At 38.2% G+C, this 19,964-nt stretch overlaps 1 protein-coding gene across 2 annotated transcripts in view; it reads left to right on the top strand.

Moving 5' to 3' along the window:
* Positions 1–15,876: 15,876 nt before the first annotated feature.
* The window catches only part of TSPAN7 (tetraspanin 7), a 769,211-nt gene continuing 765,123 nt past the window's right edge, over positions 15,877–19,964 (top strand). The window contains exon 1 of one of the 2 annotated variants that reach the window (XM_044072310.1): positions 15,877–16,033. In XM_044072310.1, coding sequence (XP_043928245.1) covers positions 15,953–16,033 — 81 coding nt within the window. In that variant the 5' untranslated portion in view covers positions 15,877–15,952. The remainder of the gene's footprint in view (positions 16,034–19,964) is intronic. The other variant, XM_044072309.1, reaches the window with a different exon arrangement.

Genomic DNA, 19,964 nt, shown 5'->3' on the forward strand with positions numbered 1-19,964 from the left:
AACCTGTGCTGACCATCTAATATGCTTATTCCTAATCCTGTCTACCCTCATCACACCCAGTGCAAATCTTAACATCTTTAACTCTGCCACATCCAGCTCTGACTCCTGCCTTTTTGTCAATGCCACTGTCTCCAACCCATATAACATAGCTGGTCTCACTACCCTCTTGTAAACATTCCCTTTCACTCTTACTGGTACTCGTCTGTCACAAATCACTCCTGACACTCTTCTCCACCCACTCCACCCTGCCTGTACTCTCTTCTTCATCTCTCGTCCACACTCTCCATTACTCTGAACGGTTGATCCCAAGTTTTTAAACTCATCCACCTTCACCAGCTCTACTCCCTACATACTCACCATTCCTCTATCCTCCCTCTCATTCACACACATATATTCTGTCTTAATCCTTCATTCCTCTCTAGAGCATATCTCCGCCTCTCCAGGGTCTCCTCAACCTGTTCCCTACTCTCACTACAAATCACAATGTCATCTGCAAACATCATAGTCCACGGGACTCCTGTCTAATCTCGTCTGTCAACCTGTCCATCACCACTGCAAATAAGAAAGGGCTCAGAGCTGATCCTTGTTGTAATCCCACCTCCACCTTAAACGCGTCTGTCACTCCCACTGCAGATCTCACTGCTGTCACACTACCCTTGTACATATAAAGAAGAAAAGCATGATTGCATACTGGATACAGGAGAAATATAAAATTTAATTGAGCGCTTTCGTCAGTATTACATTGACTTCTTCAGAATAACCAAATCAGGCACAGTCACATCTTAAATACTCAAAATTAATTAGTGTAATTAAACACTTGATGACATCAGAAATTTAAGTTAAAATTCACAGTTTAAAAAGACAGACTCCCTAAAAATTCCATATGCAAGAACTTTCTAGTTATAACAAGATAAATGCGAGATAGCCACATAATATTAAATGTGCATGGGTGTCAAACAACCTAAATACTAACTGCCAGTGCATTACATGAACATGAATATATATGTATATATGTATAAGTAAAAAATAAATACATGATGATTATAACCAAACTATTACTTTATCTTGGTTTTAAACGATAATATTATAAATGAAAATCTGCTTTTTATTTAAAAAAACTTGTGAGGGAAACAACCCCATTTAAACTTGAGATAGTGGTGGCATTTACCCTCAACTGCCATAACAATTCTTTAAATTCAAGCAACAAATCAATGGGACCACCCCTTTCATCCCCTGTAAGTTGTTCCAGTACAGCAAACTTAAACTGAAGCCCTGGATAAATGATGTGTTTGGCAAGTGCATTATTTAAGTTGCATTTCTCAATGTCGTACCTATGCTGGTATGCGCGGGTTCTAAATTCATTCTTTGTCTTTCCTGTATAAAAACTTGAACACTTCTAGCATATACCAGCATATACTACATTCTTTGTACTACAATTATATTTCTGGTGTAACCTAACCCATCCATATCCCTTTATAAAGACTTTGTCACCTTCTAATGTAAATGTGCACTGAGTGTAATGCCCACACTTGGTCATGTTACCTAGACCATAGTTGTCATTCTGGTTTTTATTTCTTTCCAGTATATTTTTAAAGGTGGTATCCTTTTTATAGACAACTATAGGGGCCTTGCCTACTTTGCTTTGCGTATTCTCATCGCAGGCAAGAATGTACCAATTCTTAAAAATAATGTCCTTAACCAGCGGGAATTGTGGGGTATACGTAAGAATCAATCCATGATTATAACATCCCTGATGATCAGCTGACAGTACACCATTATCTCGTGGGACACACAATCTGGAAATATCATGTCCAAGCAATGGATAAAAATGTCCTACTTTTCTCTTGTTTGTTACTTCTTCAAGTATAGGAGTCACAAATTCAACCGGATAACCTCTTTTTAATAACATACCCAATAAAACTTCCCTTTCCTTAAGATATTCATCAAAATTACTTATCATGAGGGCAAGTCTAACCCCCTGACCCTTCACCAAGGACCTTTTTTGGTGTAGGGGGTGCCCACTCTCAAAGTGCAAAAGGGAGTTCGGGTATGTAGGTTTTCTAAAGATAGTGGAAGAGAATGTATGTTCACAATATTCTTTACAAATGTTGATATCTAAATAATTGATAAAATCAGAGTGTGTATCCATAGTGAATTTCAAAAAAGAATGACTATTATTGAGAAATGAAAAGGAAATCTGTCAGCTGATCAGCACTACCGTCCAAAAAATAAGAATGTCATCCAGGTAATGTCCATAAAATCTACAGTGTCCCATACCTTCTGAAACAAATACTGTAGACAGTTCCCACTAGGTCAGGACTACATTTGCAAAAATAGGTGCACATGCTGCCCCCATAGGAATACTTGACACTTGTTTGAAAAGATGACCCTCAAATGTCAGGAAACCATTTTCTAATACTAGTTCCATGATGGTCCTCAAAGTAAGTATTTCTGAGTGTGTAAATGTAGCATGTTGACATAAAAAAATCATAGAACATCTCTATACCCTCATTGTGAGGTATGACGTTAAATAAATCTTTAACATCTATCATGGTAAAAATGATGTCTTTCCCATAAAATTCTTGTTTTATCTTTTTAAGCCAATCCCATGAATCTTTGATAATATGGGTGTATTCACTCAAACAGTTTTTCAACTGGAAGTCCAGATATTTAGCTATAGATATTGTTTTTGACCCTTTCCCATCCACTATAGGTCTTAATGGAGGTTGAATAATATCCTTATGTATTTTAGGGATCCCGAAAACAGTCAGAATCCTTGGATGTTTTTGTACACAAAAATTATATTCGGTTTCATTAATTTGATCGTTCAAAAGTAAATCCAAAAGGACCATGTCCACTCATTTATAAGGTAAATTTAGCTAATTTCGGGAAATTTCTTCATATCCATCACCCAATAAATGTACTAACATGCTGTCAATGTATCTATCGCTATCCATCACAACCAGGCCAGCCCCCCTTGTTGGGTTTCATAACCCGTATGGATGTATTCTTAGAAATGCTAGCCAAGAGGGTGGTTTTATCTTTTGTGAGATTGGAAGGGGAATGATTACAGTTGTTTCTAAAAAGGTCCCTAATCTTCTTAATACACATACCTTGAAATAATTGTATATTGTGTTGTAATGGGGGATTGAATGTGCTGTTTTTTTTGCACATGGTGGATGGAATATTCATACTATTTGACCCATCAAACATCACACTAAAATTCAATTTCCTGGTATACAACATGACATCCAGTATGGTCATTTCCAAATTGAATTTTTTAGAAGGCACAAAATTCAGGCCTTTCTTGAAAAGGTTTGCCCATTCTTTCGTAACATTAGTGCTGCTTAAATTATACATTTTAAAATCATTGTAATCATTCAATACAATAATGTCGTTCTGCTGGGAATTAGTAAAAACATTTGTAGTTTCTTGGTCTACCAGTTCCCTGGTCTCCCTCTTCCTTGATTGTTCTGGGCTGGATGGAAATGACCCCCCCCTGGTAATTCATATTGGATGGTCTCCTGGACTGGTAATTCTGCTGTCGGATTCTCTCCGACCTCCTTAAGGGAGGCTCTAAAGGAGCAGAACCTGGGATAAAATCCCCCTGATATTCCACTTCATCTATTGCATCCTCAAACACATCGTTGTTATTAATATTGTTAACATCAGCTTGCCCCTGCATATTATTTCCATTTTAACTAATGGGTATGTTAACCCCGTTTCATACTCTTTAGCATCTCTTTGCAATTTCCTACATTTTTTTGTCCCTAATTTTCATTATTACATTATTAATGTTATTGAATATACCATCATACTCTTTCATTCTACTAGAAAAACTAATATCATTCTTAATGCAGGCATCCAGTTTGCCAACAGAATCTTGCAGTACACAAAACTGTTTGTCATTGTCACGAATAAGTAATTGTAACAATTTGCTACCCTGGTGATTAAATAAAGTCACCAAATGTTTATGTAGATCAGAACCACCAATCAATCCATTCGGAAAATGCCAATACCTAAGTCCTTTCGGGACTTGTTCCCATTTCAAACACTCGGTAAGGTATTGGTTCTCTATTTGTAATTTTTTAAGTTTTAAACTTTCTTTTTCTAACTTAAATAACATTTGGTCAACAGTACCTTTACTAAGTTGTGGTTCCTTATATATTGATATATACATATATTCTGTCTTAGTCCTGCTGATCTTCATTCCTCTCTAGAGCATATCTCCACCTCTCCAGGGTCTCCTCAACCTGTTCCGTACTCTCACTACATATCACAATGTCATCTGCAAACATCATAGTGCATGGGGACTCTTGTCTGATCTCGTCTGTCCACCTGTCCATCACCACTGCAAATAAGAAAGGGCTCAGAGCTGATCCTTGATGTAATCCCGCCTCCACCTTAAATGCATCTGTCACTCCCACTGCAGATCTCACCGCTGTCACACTGCCCTTGTACATATCCTGTACCACTCTTACATACTTCTCTGCCACTCCCAACATCCTCCTACAATACCACCACTCCTCTATAGACACCCTGTCATATGCTTTCTCTAAGTCTACAAAGACACAATGCAACTCCTTCTGACCTTCTCTGTACTTTTCCATCAACACTCTCAGAGCAAACATCACATCTGCAGTGCTCTTTCCTGGCATGAAATCATACTGCTGATCACTAATCATCATCTCCCTTCTTAACCTAGCTTTTACTACGCTTTCCCATAATTTCATGCTGTGACTGATCAGTTCTATCCCTCTGTAGTTACTACAGCTCTGCACATCACCCTTATTCTTAAAAATCTGTACCAAAACACTTTTTCTACGCTTCTCAGGGATCCTCTCCCTTTCCAAGATTTTATTAAACAATCTGGTTAAAAATCCCACTGCCATTTCTCCTAAACACCTCCAAGTTTCCACAGGTATGTCATCTGGACCAACAGCCTTTCCAGTCTTCATTCTCTTCATTGCTATCCTTACTTCCTCCTTGCTAATCCGTTGCACTTCCTGAGTCACTATCCTGACATCATCCAACCTTCTCCCTTTCTCATTCTCTTCATTCATCAGCCCCTCAAAGTACTCTTTCCATCTGTTCAACACACTCTCCTCGTTTGTGAGTAAATTTCCCTCATTATCCTTTATCACCCTTATCTACTGCACATCTTTCCTGGCTCTGTCCCTCTGTCTAGCCAATTGGTACGGGTCATTTTCTCCTTCCTTAATGTCCATCCTTTCATACAACTCTTTATAACGCTTTTATGTACGCGCCATACACCTTATCCTTAGAATTTGCCACCTCTCTCTTTGCCTTGCACCTCATCTCCTTATACTCCTGTCTATTTTCTTAATTTCTCTGACAATCCCACTTCTTCTTCACCAACCTCTTTCTCTGTATACTCTCCTGTACTTCCTCATTCCACCACCAGGTCTCCTTGTCCTCCTTCCTCTGTCCAGATGTCACACTGAGCACATTTCTAGCAGTCTCTCTTACTAGCTCTGCTGTAGTTACCCAGCTATTCAGTAACTCTTCACTGCCACCCAGTGCCCATCTTAACTCTTTTCTGAACTCCACCTCACAATCACCCTTTTCAATTTCCACACACTTCTGTACCAGTAGTTTAATATACACATAACATATAGTTCTCTTACATTTGTAAGACAAGCATATGAATCATGTTGATATTCACAAATGACATATGATTATTTACAAAATTCCAGATAGCTGGGCTGGCAGTGTCACAGGGCACAAAGCCTGTTTTAAGAGTATAGTTAAATAATGACCCAAGGGGTCCTGATAAGTCAGATTTTAGACTATTCAGGAGGCATCCCGGGATGTTATCAGGCCCACTGTGGCTGTGTTCTTGGCTTTAGTGAGTGTAGCCAGTACATGATCCTAGTTATAGATGGAGAGATTATGTTTGAGGGTATTTTTGAGGGGATGGTTGGGGGTAAAGTTGGAACCGAATTTGTCTACTAACAGATTCACTATATCTCCACACTCAGTAACATTAACCACCATTTCAGTGCATTGCTGTGCACTGCCCTTGAGGTTTCTGTCATAGCTGCAGAAGGCCTTATGGTCATCTTTCACCTGGGAAGCTATCTTAACCTCAAATTTGGCTTTGCTTGACCTAATTATCCCTTAGTTGCCTATTTACTTTGATGAGAGAGCTTCTATCTTTATGGGAATTATCATTCCTTATTTTTGCCACAATTTTTTTTCCTTTTGCTGTATATCATGTTTAATTCAGGATGTCACCAGGGCAGTTTGTTTTTAAGGTTAGTCCTGGTCTTACTTCTGGTAGGTACAGCAACCTCTATGCAGCCATTAACATGGTTGCACAGGGTTTCTAAGAGTAGTTCAGCACTAGCCATTGTGTTTTCTGGGTTTGGAGGAGCATTAAATTTTGACAATCTATCACTTAATAAAAGGTAATTTGCCTTGGACTAGTTCCTAGCTGTTACTGGTTTTAATGGGATTATGGAGTTGATTGATTTCAAAGGAGACAGCTTTATGGTCAGAACTTACCAGATAGGATGAAACATTTGGGTGGTGGAGCATTCTCCCATATTTGTAAGCACAAGGTCCAGTATGCTGGAGCCTGTAATGGGCATATTCACTATTTGGTCAAAGGTGTTTGTTTTTATGAAATCCAGGAATATCTGTGACTGTAGCTTTGAAGCCGTCTAGGATTCCCAGTCTTCTTCTTCTGGCTTTTCCCAGTTAGGAGTCACCACAGTGGATCACCTGTCTGCTCATGATTGGCAGTGGAGTTTTACAGTGTCGAGTTGCCAGCCCGGCGCCCAACCTTCCACAGAAGGCACACACATGCACACACTCACATCTAGGGCCAATTTAGAGTGTCCAATTCACCTACTGCATGTCTTTGGGATGTGGGAGGAAACCGGAGCACGCGGAGGAAACCCACGCGACCACAGGGAGGACATGCAGACTCCGCACAGAAGGTACCACTGCCGAGAATCGAACCGGAGAACCTCTTGCTGTGAGGTGGCAATGCTAACTACTGCACCACCGTGGCCGCCCCATCTAGGATTCCCAGTCTATAGATATGTAAATACAGTCTTCCATGAGTAGGATGTTAGGCTAGATGTTAAGTGTCTCCTGTAGGTCCATTGCATTGTGAGCTTCCTGGGATATGGAGGGTGACCTATAGCTGGCTAGGATATGGTAAGGGATTCTGTCTATGGTGATCTGCATGTAGAGGAATTCCAGTGTATCACCCTGTTTGACCACTCTACAGGTATGCTTGTTATTGATGTATACTGAAAGCCCTCCTTCTATAGTCCCTGTCTGTGCATCTACTGGTCTAAAAGTGTAGAAGGCACTGAAACCTTGCAGTGCCAGGGTACTCTCTGCTGTTTTAAACAATGCCTTAGTAAGTGCATAGATGTCTACTACATTCTCGTGTGTAAGGAGGGAGAGATTGGAGGGAGCTTATTTTTTTTAGGGCTCCTGGCATTCAGCAGTAACATCCTGAGGTTCAGTTGAGTTGATTTTGCTATAAATATATATAAAACAATGTACCACAACACTACATAGGAATTAAGATACACAAGGTATACCTTTCTCTATGGCTGTCATTTTACACTGTTTTGGGCTACATACCCTGTCATGGCACTACCTGTCAACTGATGCATCAGTCATATCTTACTATTTTTATTATGGGCATCTCTTAAGTCCTACTACATGACAGCCTATGCCTTCCCCAAAAAAATGGGAACATAAACTACTGATCTTCACTAATCAAAGACATAATAGATATCTGTTCACTACTACTTCATTCCAAAAAGGATTTTTTTTCACATCAGCAGGAACTCAGTATTATTAAAATATGGATACAAGCCCTCATAGGTCTGACCAATAACATATATCTGAACCTTTGTCCATACAATAGCCCTGTAATAAATGTATATGCATGTGTGTAGTGTATACATACATACAAATACTTATATATTCAGAACCATAGCTAGGCCATCTCATGACCTATGATGTTCCTCCAGAGTGGTATCCCCATAAAAAAAATCTTCTCAACTGGAAGACAAGAATATATATATATATTTTATGCACTCCTGTAACAAGTAACTTGCTACACTTACAATCACGCGTGAGTGCTTTGGAGTTTCTGCTGTGACTACAAAAGCAGTATCAATACCCATTTATGAAGTTGCAGTATTCTTGCGGCTTCATAAATCAGTGCCAGTAGTACACTCTTGTACGATCATCACCTACCAATTAATCTGGCACCTGGGAGTGCAGCCGCCAAGACATATAAATGTGTGTGTGTGTTGTGTGCAAGTGTGCATATATCAGACCCACCATAGAATATAATGCTCCCTTCAATATCTACCTGAGCATACACATGCAGTCATGCAATAACTGGAACATCCACAAAGGTTACTTACAAAAAGAATACAGGAAGTAAACACAATGTCCTATGCTGATCACCTAAAGGCCCTGTCTCTTTATTCAGTATCATACAAACTTCTGAGAAGTAATCTTTGCTTGACATACTGGGAAGCAAAGTTCTTCCCCAAGCTCTATTCAGGTGCAAATTGGACCAATGTATGAGTAACTGGAAATTCACCCGTGTTCTGGCTCCTATGTCCCTGGTGGACAGCGGCAGTCAGTAAACCACCACCAATATCAATCAAATTTGTGGGTAACATTTACATTGCACAGCTAGGCTTGTAAGGGCCTTAGCAGTCATTAGCCTAGCATGCAACTAGAAATCTATGAATTCTGTAAAACAATGCTTATATATAACCTCTTTTTATCAAAGCAGACCAAAAAAAAGAACAGAAAGTTAGCAAAGTTTTAAATGGATATATATATGTATATATATATATATATATATATATATATATATATATATATATATATATATTGCCACATGTTGATTTATATATATGTTATTTATATTTGTGTTTATTTATCTATTTAAATGTATTTGTTATATTATTTAGAATTACATAGGATTTTATATGCTATACATAATAGGCATGTTATTATTTTATGCTAATATGAATTCATATATATCTATTTACTGCCAAGTTAAAGAGAATATGTTATACGAAGTTAATTAGGTGTTTGATGTTAACTTCGATTTTCTCTTTCAATTATATTATTTTGGAACTAGTACCTTTAAGAAGTCATTGATATTTGATTGTTTAATTGTTTAATTTATTAATTGCTTTTAATTAAGTAAAGTATTTAAGAGCTGATTTTTGTTGTATGTATTGAGATCTGAAGAAGTGTGCTGGGGTTGCACGTGAAAGCGCTTATCATAATAAATACTGGATTTTATTTATCATTACGTGGTGGTCGTGTTCAGTTTTATATTTATTCTGCTTTGTTATTTGGATCACGACCTTTGGACAGTTACCATACATTTTTGCTACTTTACTATCATACAAATTTCTGAGAAGTAATCTTTGCTTGACATACTGGGAAGCAAAGTTCTTCCCCCATCTCTATTCAGGTGCAAATTGGACCAATGTATGAGTAACTGGAAATTCACCCATGTTCTGGCTCCTATGTCCCTGGTGGACAGCGGCAGTCAGTAAACCACCACTAATATCAATCAAATTTATGGGTAACATCTACATTGCACAGCTAGGCTTGTAAGGGCCTTAGCAGTCATTAGCCTAGCATGCAACTAGAAATCTATGAATTCTGTAAAACAATGCTTATATACAACCTCTTTTTATCATAGCAGACAAAAAAAAGAACAGAAAGTTAGCAAAGTTTTGAATGGATATATATATATATATATATATATATATATATATATATATATATATACATATATTTATTCAGAAATTAAGTTAAATGTAGGTAGTCTGTACATCAGAGAAATATACAAAAGGATTGAGTTTATAGGTAGTGTGGACGAATATTGAAAAACAGCAAAGTATGCAACTGTATTACCTTTTACTGATATGGAAGTGATTCACAGTAGGACAGAGAGTTTGTGAGACCTTGTAATTGGTTTACTCTTCAGCAAAGAATTTAACAGCTATTATCTCCCCGTCCTAACTGTTCTGCATGTAGCTGGAATAATAGTTAAACAGCAGTAGGGCATCATCCATGCAGGTGAAGTGTTTCAACCCCTAACCCCAAAACACTTTAGTGGCTTACAACGCTGGACCCAGAAATGCATGTGCCTCCACATTCAAATAACATCCCCAACTATAGCATGAGCATTGCTTGGTGGGCTGCTACATAGTGTGTCAGCTGTCTCTAGTTGCTATTTGCATAATGGCTGACATTACCCATGAGCTGAACAAGCCAGTTATCAGCCACTCATTACCATATGTCTCTGCAGATTCCATTGCCTGAGCCACTAGCTATACCTGTGTTATTTGGGGTGCAGCACATAGCTTTATCTCTCTGTATCATATAGCTGGTTATATCCACGGTGTTTATCACTAATTGAATTATACAGAAAGCTGCATACCAGCATGTTTCACTTGCACATATACCCAGCTGCACAATATCCACTGTGCCAGCATACACTACAGTATGAGCACATAAGCAGTAATGAAGGGCAAATGTAAAGCATATTAAAAAGTCTGGCAACTGCTGTGCATGAGTAAGCTGTCTAAATTACACTTAAGTTAGTAACACTCATAGTGCTGGTATTTTTGTAATACTGTTGCTTATACTAGACAAAATTCTGTCCAGTTGACCATTTTAATGCAATGTTTTTCTTCTAAATATGTCCTCTCCTCCTGTATTTTAGTACCATTAAATGCCAGGGCTAAACTAATATTGCACCCTTGGAGTAAATGACCTCAGCCATACTTCACAAATTACCTCAGTTTCCATGGTGCCCCCAAGTCCGCCTCAGATTTTTCTAATTTGATTTGAAAATGTATGCCTTTTGTAAGATTTGTCTGGGCTGCAATTAGAAACTGTGTGTTAATCCAAATACCATTTTCTCTACCTTCTATTTGACGTTATTAATTTTAAAAAGTATCCATAATATAAGGTAATTGCCCTGATTATAATTTGTACCAGATTCTTAAGAAAGATTCAGCAGATGGAAAGTATGGACTGTAGGGGGTACCATTATCCTTACCTATAGTTGAGAGTATTCAGAAAAGTGTAACAGTATTACAACAACATGTCAAGTTTTTGACCATGGGAAGGTCTCACCAAATATACCCTCAAAGATGGAGTTAATGCTTCTGCAGCTACCTCTACTGACGTAGCTGTGAATCCTAAGATGGGTAACTTCCACAGCTCTCAAAACTTCCATCCCCAAAAATGTAGAATGCTGCCTCTTATAATGTGGAACAAATGGGTAAATGTGGAATGTTTACTGACAACATACTAACAGCAGCTGGAAGCACACAAAATGATTGAAATGTGGTACTTTATACTTAGAGTGCACAGAGTGTGGATTTTTTTAAGACACGAAAAGGAACATTTCTTATAATGAGGTAGAGTTGGGAGGCATGGTAACTTCTGCTTGGCTATTTTTATTTCTCATAGTTCAGAATTATTGGTATTGCCTACCAAGTCTGTGGGAAAACACATTAGGTCAGGTGGAAATGTTGGAGAAGCTGCACCAGGATTATCTCATGAGGAGTTCAATATGTGGGGGCATACAAGAAAGTTTGTGGGTATTCAGCAAATACAGTGTATACGTATTTTTCATTATTATGCACCTTATTTATTTGCTGTCCTTTCTGACATATGGTTCAATATAAAAACTATATTTCATAAATCTTAACTTCTAAGAGCAAGAATTATGGACAAAGACAAACATAATAGGGTGGGGCACAATTTAGGAGAAATTTTAAATACTGCTCTTATAAATGCTGAAAGTTGTTAAAATAACACATTTTACACTGGCATGTATTTTCTGAAGACAGAAATTCTGAAACTCAAATACCATCAATTATTTAGTGACTTCAATCCTTTACAATTTGCATGAAAAATACATTTTTTATTTTATTTTATTTTATTTTACATTTGTTAACCTGGGGTGTCTGACTGAGCAGAAAAGGCCCTTTTTCAGCATAGGCCCGGGGAGGAAAGCTCCACAAAGAAAAATTACAGATACATTTAGTTATTTAGACATGATCAGTATACACACAAATTACAAAAGACATGTTTTTACATTGGTATGCAGTACATCAACAGTTACAGTGGAGAGAACAAACAACAAAATATTAATTTAAAAATAAAGGTAATTAATAGATTTGTGATGTACAGCTGAAATTTGGAACATAGGTAGAATACATACATAGTACACAGGTACAGTACATACATTGTAGATTAGCCAGTGTTTGTGAGAAAGATTGAAAACTATTCTCAAGTACTCTAGGTTTAGTATGTGTATCTTCTCTGCTTTCATTAGCCTGGAGAGCAATCATAGCACTGCCAACTTTGCTTGAGATGTTGCCTGATGAGGTCTTTAAAGGAGGCTTTGGACAATGTGTTTTGAATGCTAGTGGGGACAGAGTTCAATTTTTTAGCCACTGAACTACTATATAGTGCATCTCCAAAGCTATTGTAGCTGTTCGTGACTTCTAGTAGTAGTTTTCTTGATGATCTAAGAGGCCTTTTGGCTGAGTGATGTTGTACTAGGTTTTTGAGGGCAGGACACTTATTGGGGAGGTAATAGATCAAATGACTGAAGCAGAGCTGATTGTAGCCTAGGAGGTTGGGTAGTTCAAGCCAGTGGAGCTGTCTCAAAGCAGTGCAGCGATGAGTTCTATATGAGCAATTTGCAGCAAAGCAGGCAATTCTGTTATAGCAGGCTTCCATTTTGCTTAGTTTTGTTGAGATTAGTCAGAATGGGAGATGCATAGAGTAGGATGGATAGACGTTGGGAGCGAGCAATGGCTGATCTTGTGTTGTTGGTAAGAAATGGTTTGATAAGGTAGAGTGATCCCAGTTTGGCATGTACTTTTTTAATAGTTAAGTTGAGATGACTATCAAATTTTAGGTGGGAGTCTATGGTTATTCCCAATAGCTTAGCCTGTGCCACTGGAGTGATTGGAGTAGCATTTGTGGAGTAGATAATGAATTGACTGTTATCAGTGTTTTTGTTAGAACTGGTTATAATCATAAGCTGAGTTTTCTTTGGATTGAGGATAAGTTGGGCTTTGGTAAGGTAGTTTTCAACGTCAGAGAATGCTAGCTGAGTTGTTTGCAGGAGGGTGGGAATGTTTTGTGCAGCACATATTAAGGTAGTGTCATCTGCATACTGAATGATAGATTCATGCTGTGTGGAGGTATGGATGTAATTTGTGAAGATTCTGAATAGTAGTGGTCCTAAGATAGGACCCTGTGGGACTCCTATATTTATGGGCAGCTGAAGAGAGAATTTTCCTATTTCACATCTTGGTACCTGTCAGTTAAGTAGCTTTGGAACCAGGTAAGAGTGGAATTTGATAGGTGATATTGCTGTCGTTTGTTTAGCAGGATTTGGTGAGAGACTGTCAAATGCTTTGGACATATCCAAAAAAAGAGTTGAAACCTTCAGGCCTTCATTTTTGAGATGGTTTACTGTTTCTGTGAAGCAGAGTAGGGTTGTAGTGGTACTATGGGCAGGTCTGAAACCATGCTGAGTAGGTGACAAGATGTTGCTCTCTAGGAGATATTTTAGCACCTGGGTATAGATGCATGTTTCTAGGATTTTGGCCAGGGGGGAGAGTAAAGCAATGGGTCTGTAGTTATTAAGTTTAGTGGAGGTCCCGCCTTTATGTATGGGTGTAACATGGGATATTTTCCAGAGTTTGGGCACATAGTTTTCAACAATTGATCTGTTTATGAGAGTGGAGATTGGGATAGCAATAGCATCTGCTGTGAGTTTCAAGAAATAGCTGGGGAGTAGGTCGGCTGCTGTTGATGAGGTTTTCAGTTTGGAGAGCATGCTTTTGATTGAAGTGGTGGAAACTGTTTTGAGGGTAAAGCTTGTATTAGTGTTATTTGTGTTGGGGGGATAGTGAGGAACTGTCCTGTGATACTAAGGATAGAATTGAATTCACAAAGTGGGAGTGTTTCGATGGGAACTTTAATGTCAGGAGTGGTTGGTTTGGGGGTAGCCTTTTGGGTGAGTTTTAGTAGCTGGTTTACATTTTTCCAAAATTTTGGGGGGTTGTGTTGGTATTTAGCTTATAATGTCATGTAGTAGGACATTTTGTCCAGTCTAATGCATTTTTTTGCATGGTTGCGCAGTTCTTGGTACTTAGTTAGGCTTTGTGTTTCTTTGTTTTTTTTTATAGTAAAGCCAGGCTTTGTCTCTGGACTTTAGGATTTGTTTGGTTTCTTTACTGAGCCAGGGGTTTGTAGAGGTTCTAACCTTGATTTTGCGCAATGGAGCGACAGTGTCTAGGTGTTGTAGAAATGTTTTGTTGAAATATGCAACAGCCTGGTCAAGTGGGAGGGTTTTTAGGGGGGTCCAGTCACATTTACAGAGTAAAGTATTGAGGACCTCAGGAGAGAATTATTTTGTGTTTCTAGTGAATATATAGTTAGTGGTTTTGCATGTGCTTGTTCTACTACGTATAAGGTATATTATGTTGTGGTCACTTAAGGTGTCTGGGAGACTGTCTGCATGGGGTAAAATGTGGGGGTGTTAGTTAGGACCCAGTCAAGGATGGATTCCCTTTTAGATTTTTTATCACATCTAGTTGGAATTTGGACTAGCTGCTGGTAGCCATGGAGATTTATTAATTACTTGGTGGTTTTGATATGCAGGTGAACCAATCTAGGTTGAAATCCCCCAGAATAAGGGTTTCTTGTGAGTATGTGGAAGAACACCAGGATAAGAAGTCTTCAAGGCTAGTAGGTGTATTACCAGCTGGAATATTGATCACAATTGTGGTGATGACCCTTTTAGGGTGAAGTTGAAGTTGTGAGATAAGTATGTCACAATTATTGGGGGCGGGGTAGGAGTTTGGTAATTGATGTACAGTTATGTTGGACTTATACATTAAGGCAGTTCCACCCCGCCCCCCTTTACGGAATAATCTGTCTTGTCTAATGATACTGTTCGGTCTTGTCTGAAAAGGGCTTGTTTTAAACAATCAACTTACCTGGTGAATACATGCTAAATTAACCAAAAAAGCTATCAACTATGACAGACAAGTGCGGGGTAGTTCAAATGCTGAACCCCCACCCAACTTCACATAGCCACAGGTACACTGACATCCTTAGAATTCCATTGCTCAACCATATTATGTATGTATAAAGAATATGATGCTATGAAATGTGTTTTAACAGACTCCACCCACATACCTCTCAATTGTACCTCATTATGAGGAATGTACCTCATTTGGGGTCTTAAAAAGTTCAAGTTCCTCGAAGTTCCTCAAAGTTCCACATTGAAAGACTCTGTCACACATTCAGTGTTAGGAATTTATTTAGTGAATTCCATTGTAAATAGAAAGGAATCATGTTAATTAATTAAAAGATCTTCCGTATAAGTAAAACCAGTATATTTTAATCATCCTATGACCTTCATAGTTGAAGCTGTTAGTAAGCCATTAGTATCTCATTTTGGAGATGGAAGGCTGAGACCTATGCCGACCGCAAAAATCAGAGTAACAATGTCAAGTTAGTGAAACCGAAATAACTGTACGTCACTACCTTACCTCACAACTATTATACCTTCCATTAAACACCTTTACATTAGATACAAAGCCAGAAAAGTCTACAAGGAACCACACTATACACCACAAATTGTGATTTCACACCTCGTGCCGGCTGTTCTAGAAGCACCCAAATTCTACACGTTGATTCAGAGAAGGGGCGTATCTTGGCAGAGGCCGGCCGAGCAGGGCGTGTATGACGTCACCTCTTGTGTTTATTGGTCCCGGCCGAGAGCTGCGTTCTAACTGATTGCAGAGAATCAGCTGGCGGAGCGCCGTACTGAGCCCCACGAACCAGCAGTACCATCTCGTACTATAGTAATATGGCATCAAGAAGAATGGAGACCAAACCAGTGATAACGTGTTTAAAGACACTCCTTATCATCTATTCCTTCATTTTCTGGGTAAGAATTTGCAACACAATATAGAATGAAATTCTCTATTTACCGTAGAGTAAAAATGAATTAAAAATATGTATGTTTTCTTGCAACGTTATAATATTTTTTTTGCAGCAGCAGCTGGTTCAGGTTAAAACAGGTACTGCACCTATTTTCCAGAATTAAGCATTAGCTGATTTGCTCTAGTTATGTCACTGCATCAGTGTTACTGGCAGGAGTCCACTGAGTCTATGAAACTATTTGCTAATGAAAACATAATGTGGGTTTATTGTGCTTTGTTTTTAATCGTGATCGGTAGAGAAAGCGTGCGTGCACGATTTGGGTCTCTTGTAAATATTTAGTGCAGAATGAATAAAACACTGATTTATGTGACTGTTACATCGGATATTCCTGTGCGCAAGTGCGTCTTCGTGCAGGAGGTTGTTGCATGTATATAGCCTGTGAGATAACATGCGTTTTCCTTTCTGTGTTGCACTTGGCATAGCTTGACTCCTACTTGGAATCGGGGTTTTCCCGTATGTTCACACTGAAGGGATAAATAAGCATGGGATTTTTACAGCAATGCAATAGCAGAGGATCAGCTTCTTCTTCTGAATGTCTTTCACGAAGCATAGCATGGTGTTGTCTGTAGTATACCATGGTATTAAAACATGGAGAAAATGTTTTTCATATAGCTGTCGTTTGGGTATATACAGTGAGAACTTTATACATTACTGCAATATGAAAATAAAATGGTTGTATAAAAATGATCCGGATAAGATGGTTGTATAAAAATGATCCGGATAAGATTTATCTTTTTTTTATCGTTTTCTGTGCACAATCACAATAACATGACAAGAAAATATTACATTTTTTCAGCGAGTCCTATTTTCTGAAATGTTGTTGGAACTAAATAATATATAAACCACTTGTTGAAAGTTTTTTATTATAACTTAACTTAAGATTTTCTCTATCTTATACGTGTATCTATGTGTATCATGTATATGTGCGTGGAAGGATATTTACATATATAGTGTGTGTGTGTGTGTGTGTGTATATATATAATATATATATATATATATATATATATATATATATATATATATATATATATAAAGCTTTATTTCTTGGCATGCTGCAGTATGCTGACCTCTGAACATGAAATGATGAATTGAAAATGAACTTCTAGCTTGGTTGCTTTTAGAATGCCAGGAATGGATAACATCTGACATATGGATTGGAATTACTGTGTGTATATTTTCAATGTCTGATAAATGAGATGTGGGTTTTTTATTTTTATTTATTGCATCTGTAACCTAGTTTGTGGGCTTGTCCAGACCATTTTCAGACATAGCTTCTTTTAAAGTCATACAGACTTCACATACATTACATAGCCTAAAGGTATACTTTACGGTAGGAAGTGATGTACATTTGTACAATATTCTGTGGCATTACAGAACAAGTACAGTAAACGTGACATAAATAGTAATATACTGCACTGCAGGACTTTAAGGTAACAATATAATACAAGTTATTTATGTTATCTGTGGCAGGCATTAGGAAGGTACAACAAAATATTTCCGTTTGGTTGCTTCTGCAGAACTGGAGAGTATGACAGCTGCAGAAGGGCATACATTTAGGAAAAAGCTTTAAGAAAAGCATAACGGAACTAAGTGGATGGCTGCTGCCTTCTGAAATTGAAGGTCAGACCAAACTGAAAAACTTTCATTGTGACAGTTGCATTTGACTTGTTCTTCAAGATGGAAATGTGCCATCTCCTTAAAGACTGGTGGTTATGGGAATATATATTTTTAGTTTACTTGCCTGTTATCCAGGTAAACTGGCAAGACAGGAGTGTTTATTTACAGGAGCAACCTGGCGTCATAATACATGTAGTACCTGGCTATAAATTGTGGAAACTGCCACTGAAAAATTCTCTCTATGCTTCATAAGTGTATGTTTTGGCCTTAACAAGTACTGTTGTATGGTTGTCCTGTTGTCATGATCCCCATGAATACTGGGATTTCGTGTGAGACCATCAACAATCTAAGGTAAGACATTAATGTTGGGATAGATGTTTAAGTATAGCATGCTGCTATAGTTGGCCCGGTTGGTCTTACAAATGGCTACAAGGATGTAGCTAGGTGTTTGTAATCTACTGAGTATATTTTTGTGAGCAACATATCATGTCGAGAACTATCTAAATGAATGCCTCCAACAGGTGCAGTAATGATGGTCTAAAAACAACATCTTTGATAAGTTTAGGTGGAATAGCTGAAAATGCTACTTATAGTGCTTGGAGGGCAGCATTTTGAAAGATGCGCCCATTTTTTAAGTGATAGGTGTCCAGGGGGGGGGGGGTAGCACTACGAGTACAAAATGGAATTTGCTTGCTACACCCCTAGGTGGATAAGACTAAGCAGATTTGATTTAGAGTGGTCTGAATATCTTTGTTGCATAACAAAAGTGAGATATGCTTTTTTTCTTGCTTTTTTTATGGATGATTTCACTTCAACAGTAGCATTTCTTTGTTTTAAATTGTATTCGTTACTAAGTATATCAATGAATTATAAACTGAGTGAAGTTAGCTGCTTCATCTAAACATGTTTGATTAACAAGGTGCTGGTGTTCTTTCCGAGGTGTATACTGTTTCATTATTTTGTTGTCATTTGCAATATTCAGCAGTTTAGGAGCAAAGCATTGGTATGACCTTCAAAGTGGGGGTACTTAATTATTATCGCAACCAGATTTCCGAAGGCCACCAACTCGTCATCTGTGTGCGAAAACAGGCATGTTACATTGAAAGGGGTCTGTTAGGAAGTAAGTTGTACTGTGTCACAGTGGGTATGAGGCAGCAGGAGGAATAAGGGTGAAATGCCGTACTCCTCTGTGGAACACTTCATGTCTTCCGGGAACTGCACAGAGGCACCGCACTGGGCAAGTTCTGCATTCCTGATTACTGATCATAACTGCGTACAGAAGTCAGGCTTGCATGTGTGGTATCAGGTTAAAAAAGGGGGTTTTCTGTTCTGTAAAGCCAGGAAGGCATTTACGAAGTGTTGTGCTATGCACAGCAAGTACATATCATTACTGAAAAAAAACTGTGGGATTGATGTCTGTAAACCTCTGGCAAGAGAACTACATGTTTGAGTAAGTGGTTGAAAGTGTCAAGTGAATTAACGTGCCTTCTCCGAGACCGGGCTGTAACAGAGGGTGGGTGACAACTGATCACATACATGCAAACTGAGGGTTCAGAATAAGGCAGTGACTTCCTCTCAGTGAGCCATGTTCCCGACCCCCTTGATAGGTTAACTGACATGGCTTCTTTAAAACTGTACAAATTACGGTCCTTCAGAAATCTGGTTGCGATAATACACAAGTACCAAAGTGGGTGTGGCTTTATTGAGGTGGAGCTAATATCAGATGAGAAACTAATGCAGTATAAGCACAAGTTCATAATATTAGGGCAGTGCTGATTGCTGATAGGTTCCCAAGTTGTTACTAGGGTAACAACCACAAGGGTCCTTACAAACCTAGCTGCACACCACAGACCATTTGGATCCTGAGTATCATGGGCATTTAAGAAGTCGTATAAGTAGTAAAAGATGAACAGGATTTTGCTCAGGATGGGTATTGATTCTTCTGCTGAAACACTGGTGATAAATCAGTGTATTAATTTGATTACCGTGTTTCAAAAAAAACTTCTCTTTAAATTCACAACAGTGTGTGTGTGTGTGTGTGTGTGTGTGTGTGTGTGTGTGTGTGTGTGTGTGTGTGTGTGTGTGTGTTTTCTACCATTAAACACAAATTTCAGACAAATTGCCATTCATGGTATTTTAAACATTTTAACTTCTCCCAAGCGTCAGTCTGAATAAGGAAAAAGCTAACCTTTTTTAACTGAATATTATTACATTTTGTGTAATAAATTAATTGATTTTAAAACAACTGTTAACATCGA

Source organism: Protopterus annectens, chromosome 5.part0, assembly GCF_019279795.1.
Source record: "Protopterus annectens isolate FY-2018-M chromosome 5.part0, PAN1.0, whole genome shotgun sequence".
NCBI lineage: Eukaryota > Metazoa > Chordata > Ceratodontiformes > Protopteridae > Protopterus > Protopterus annectens.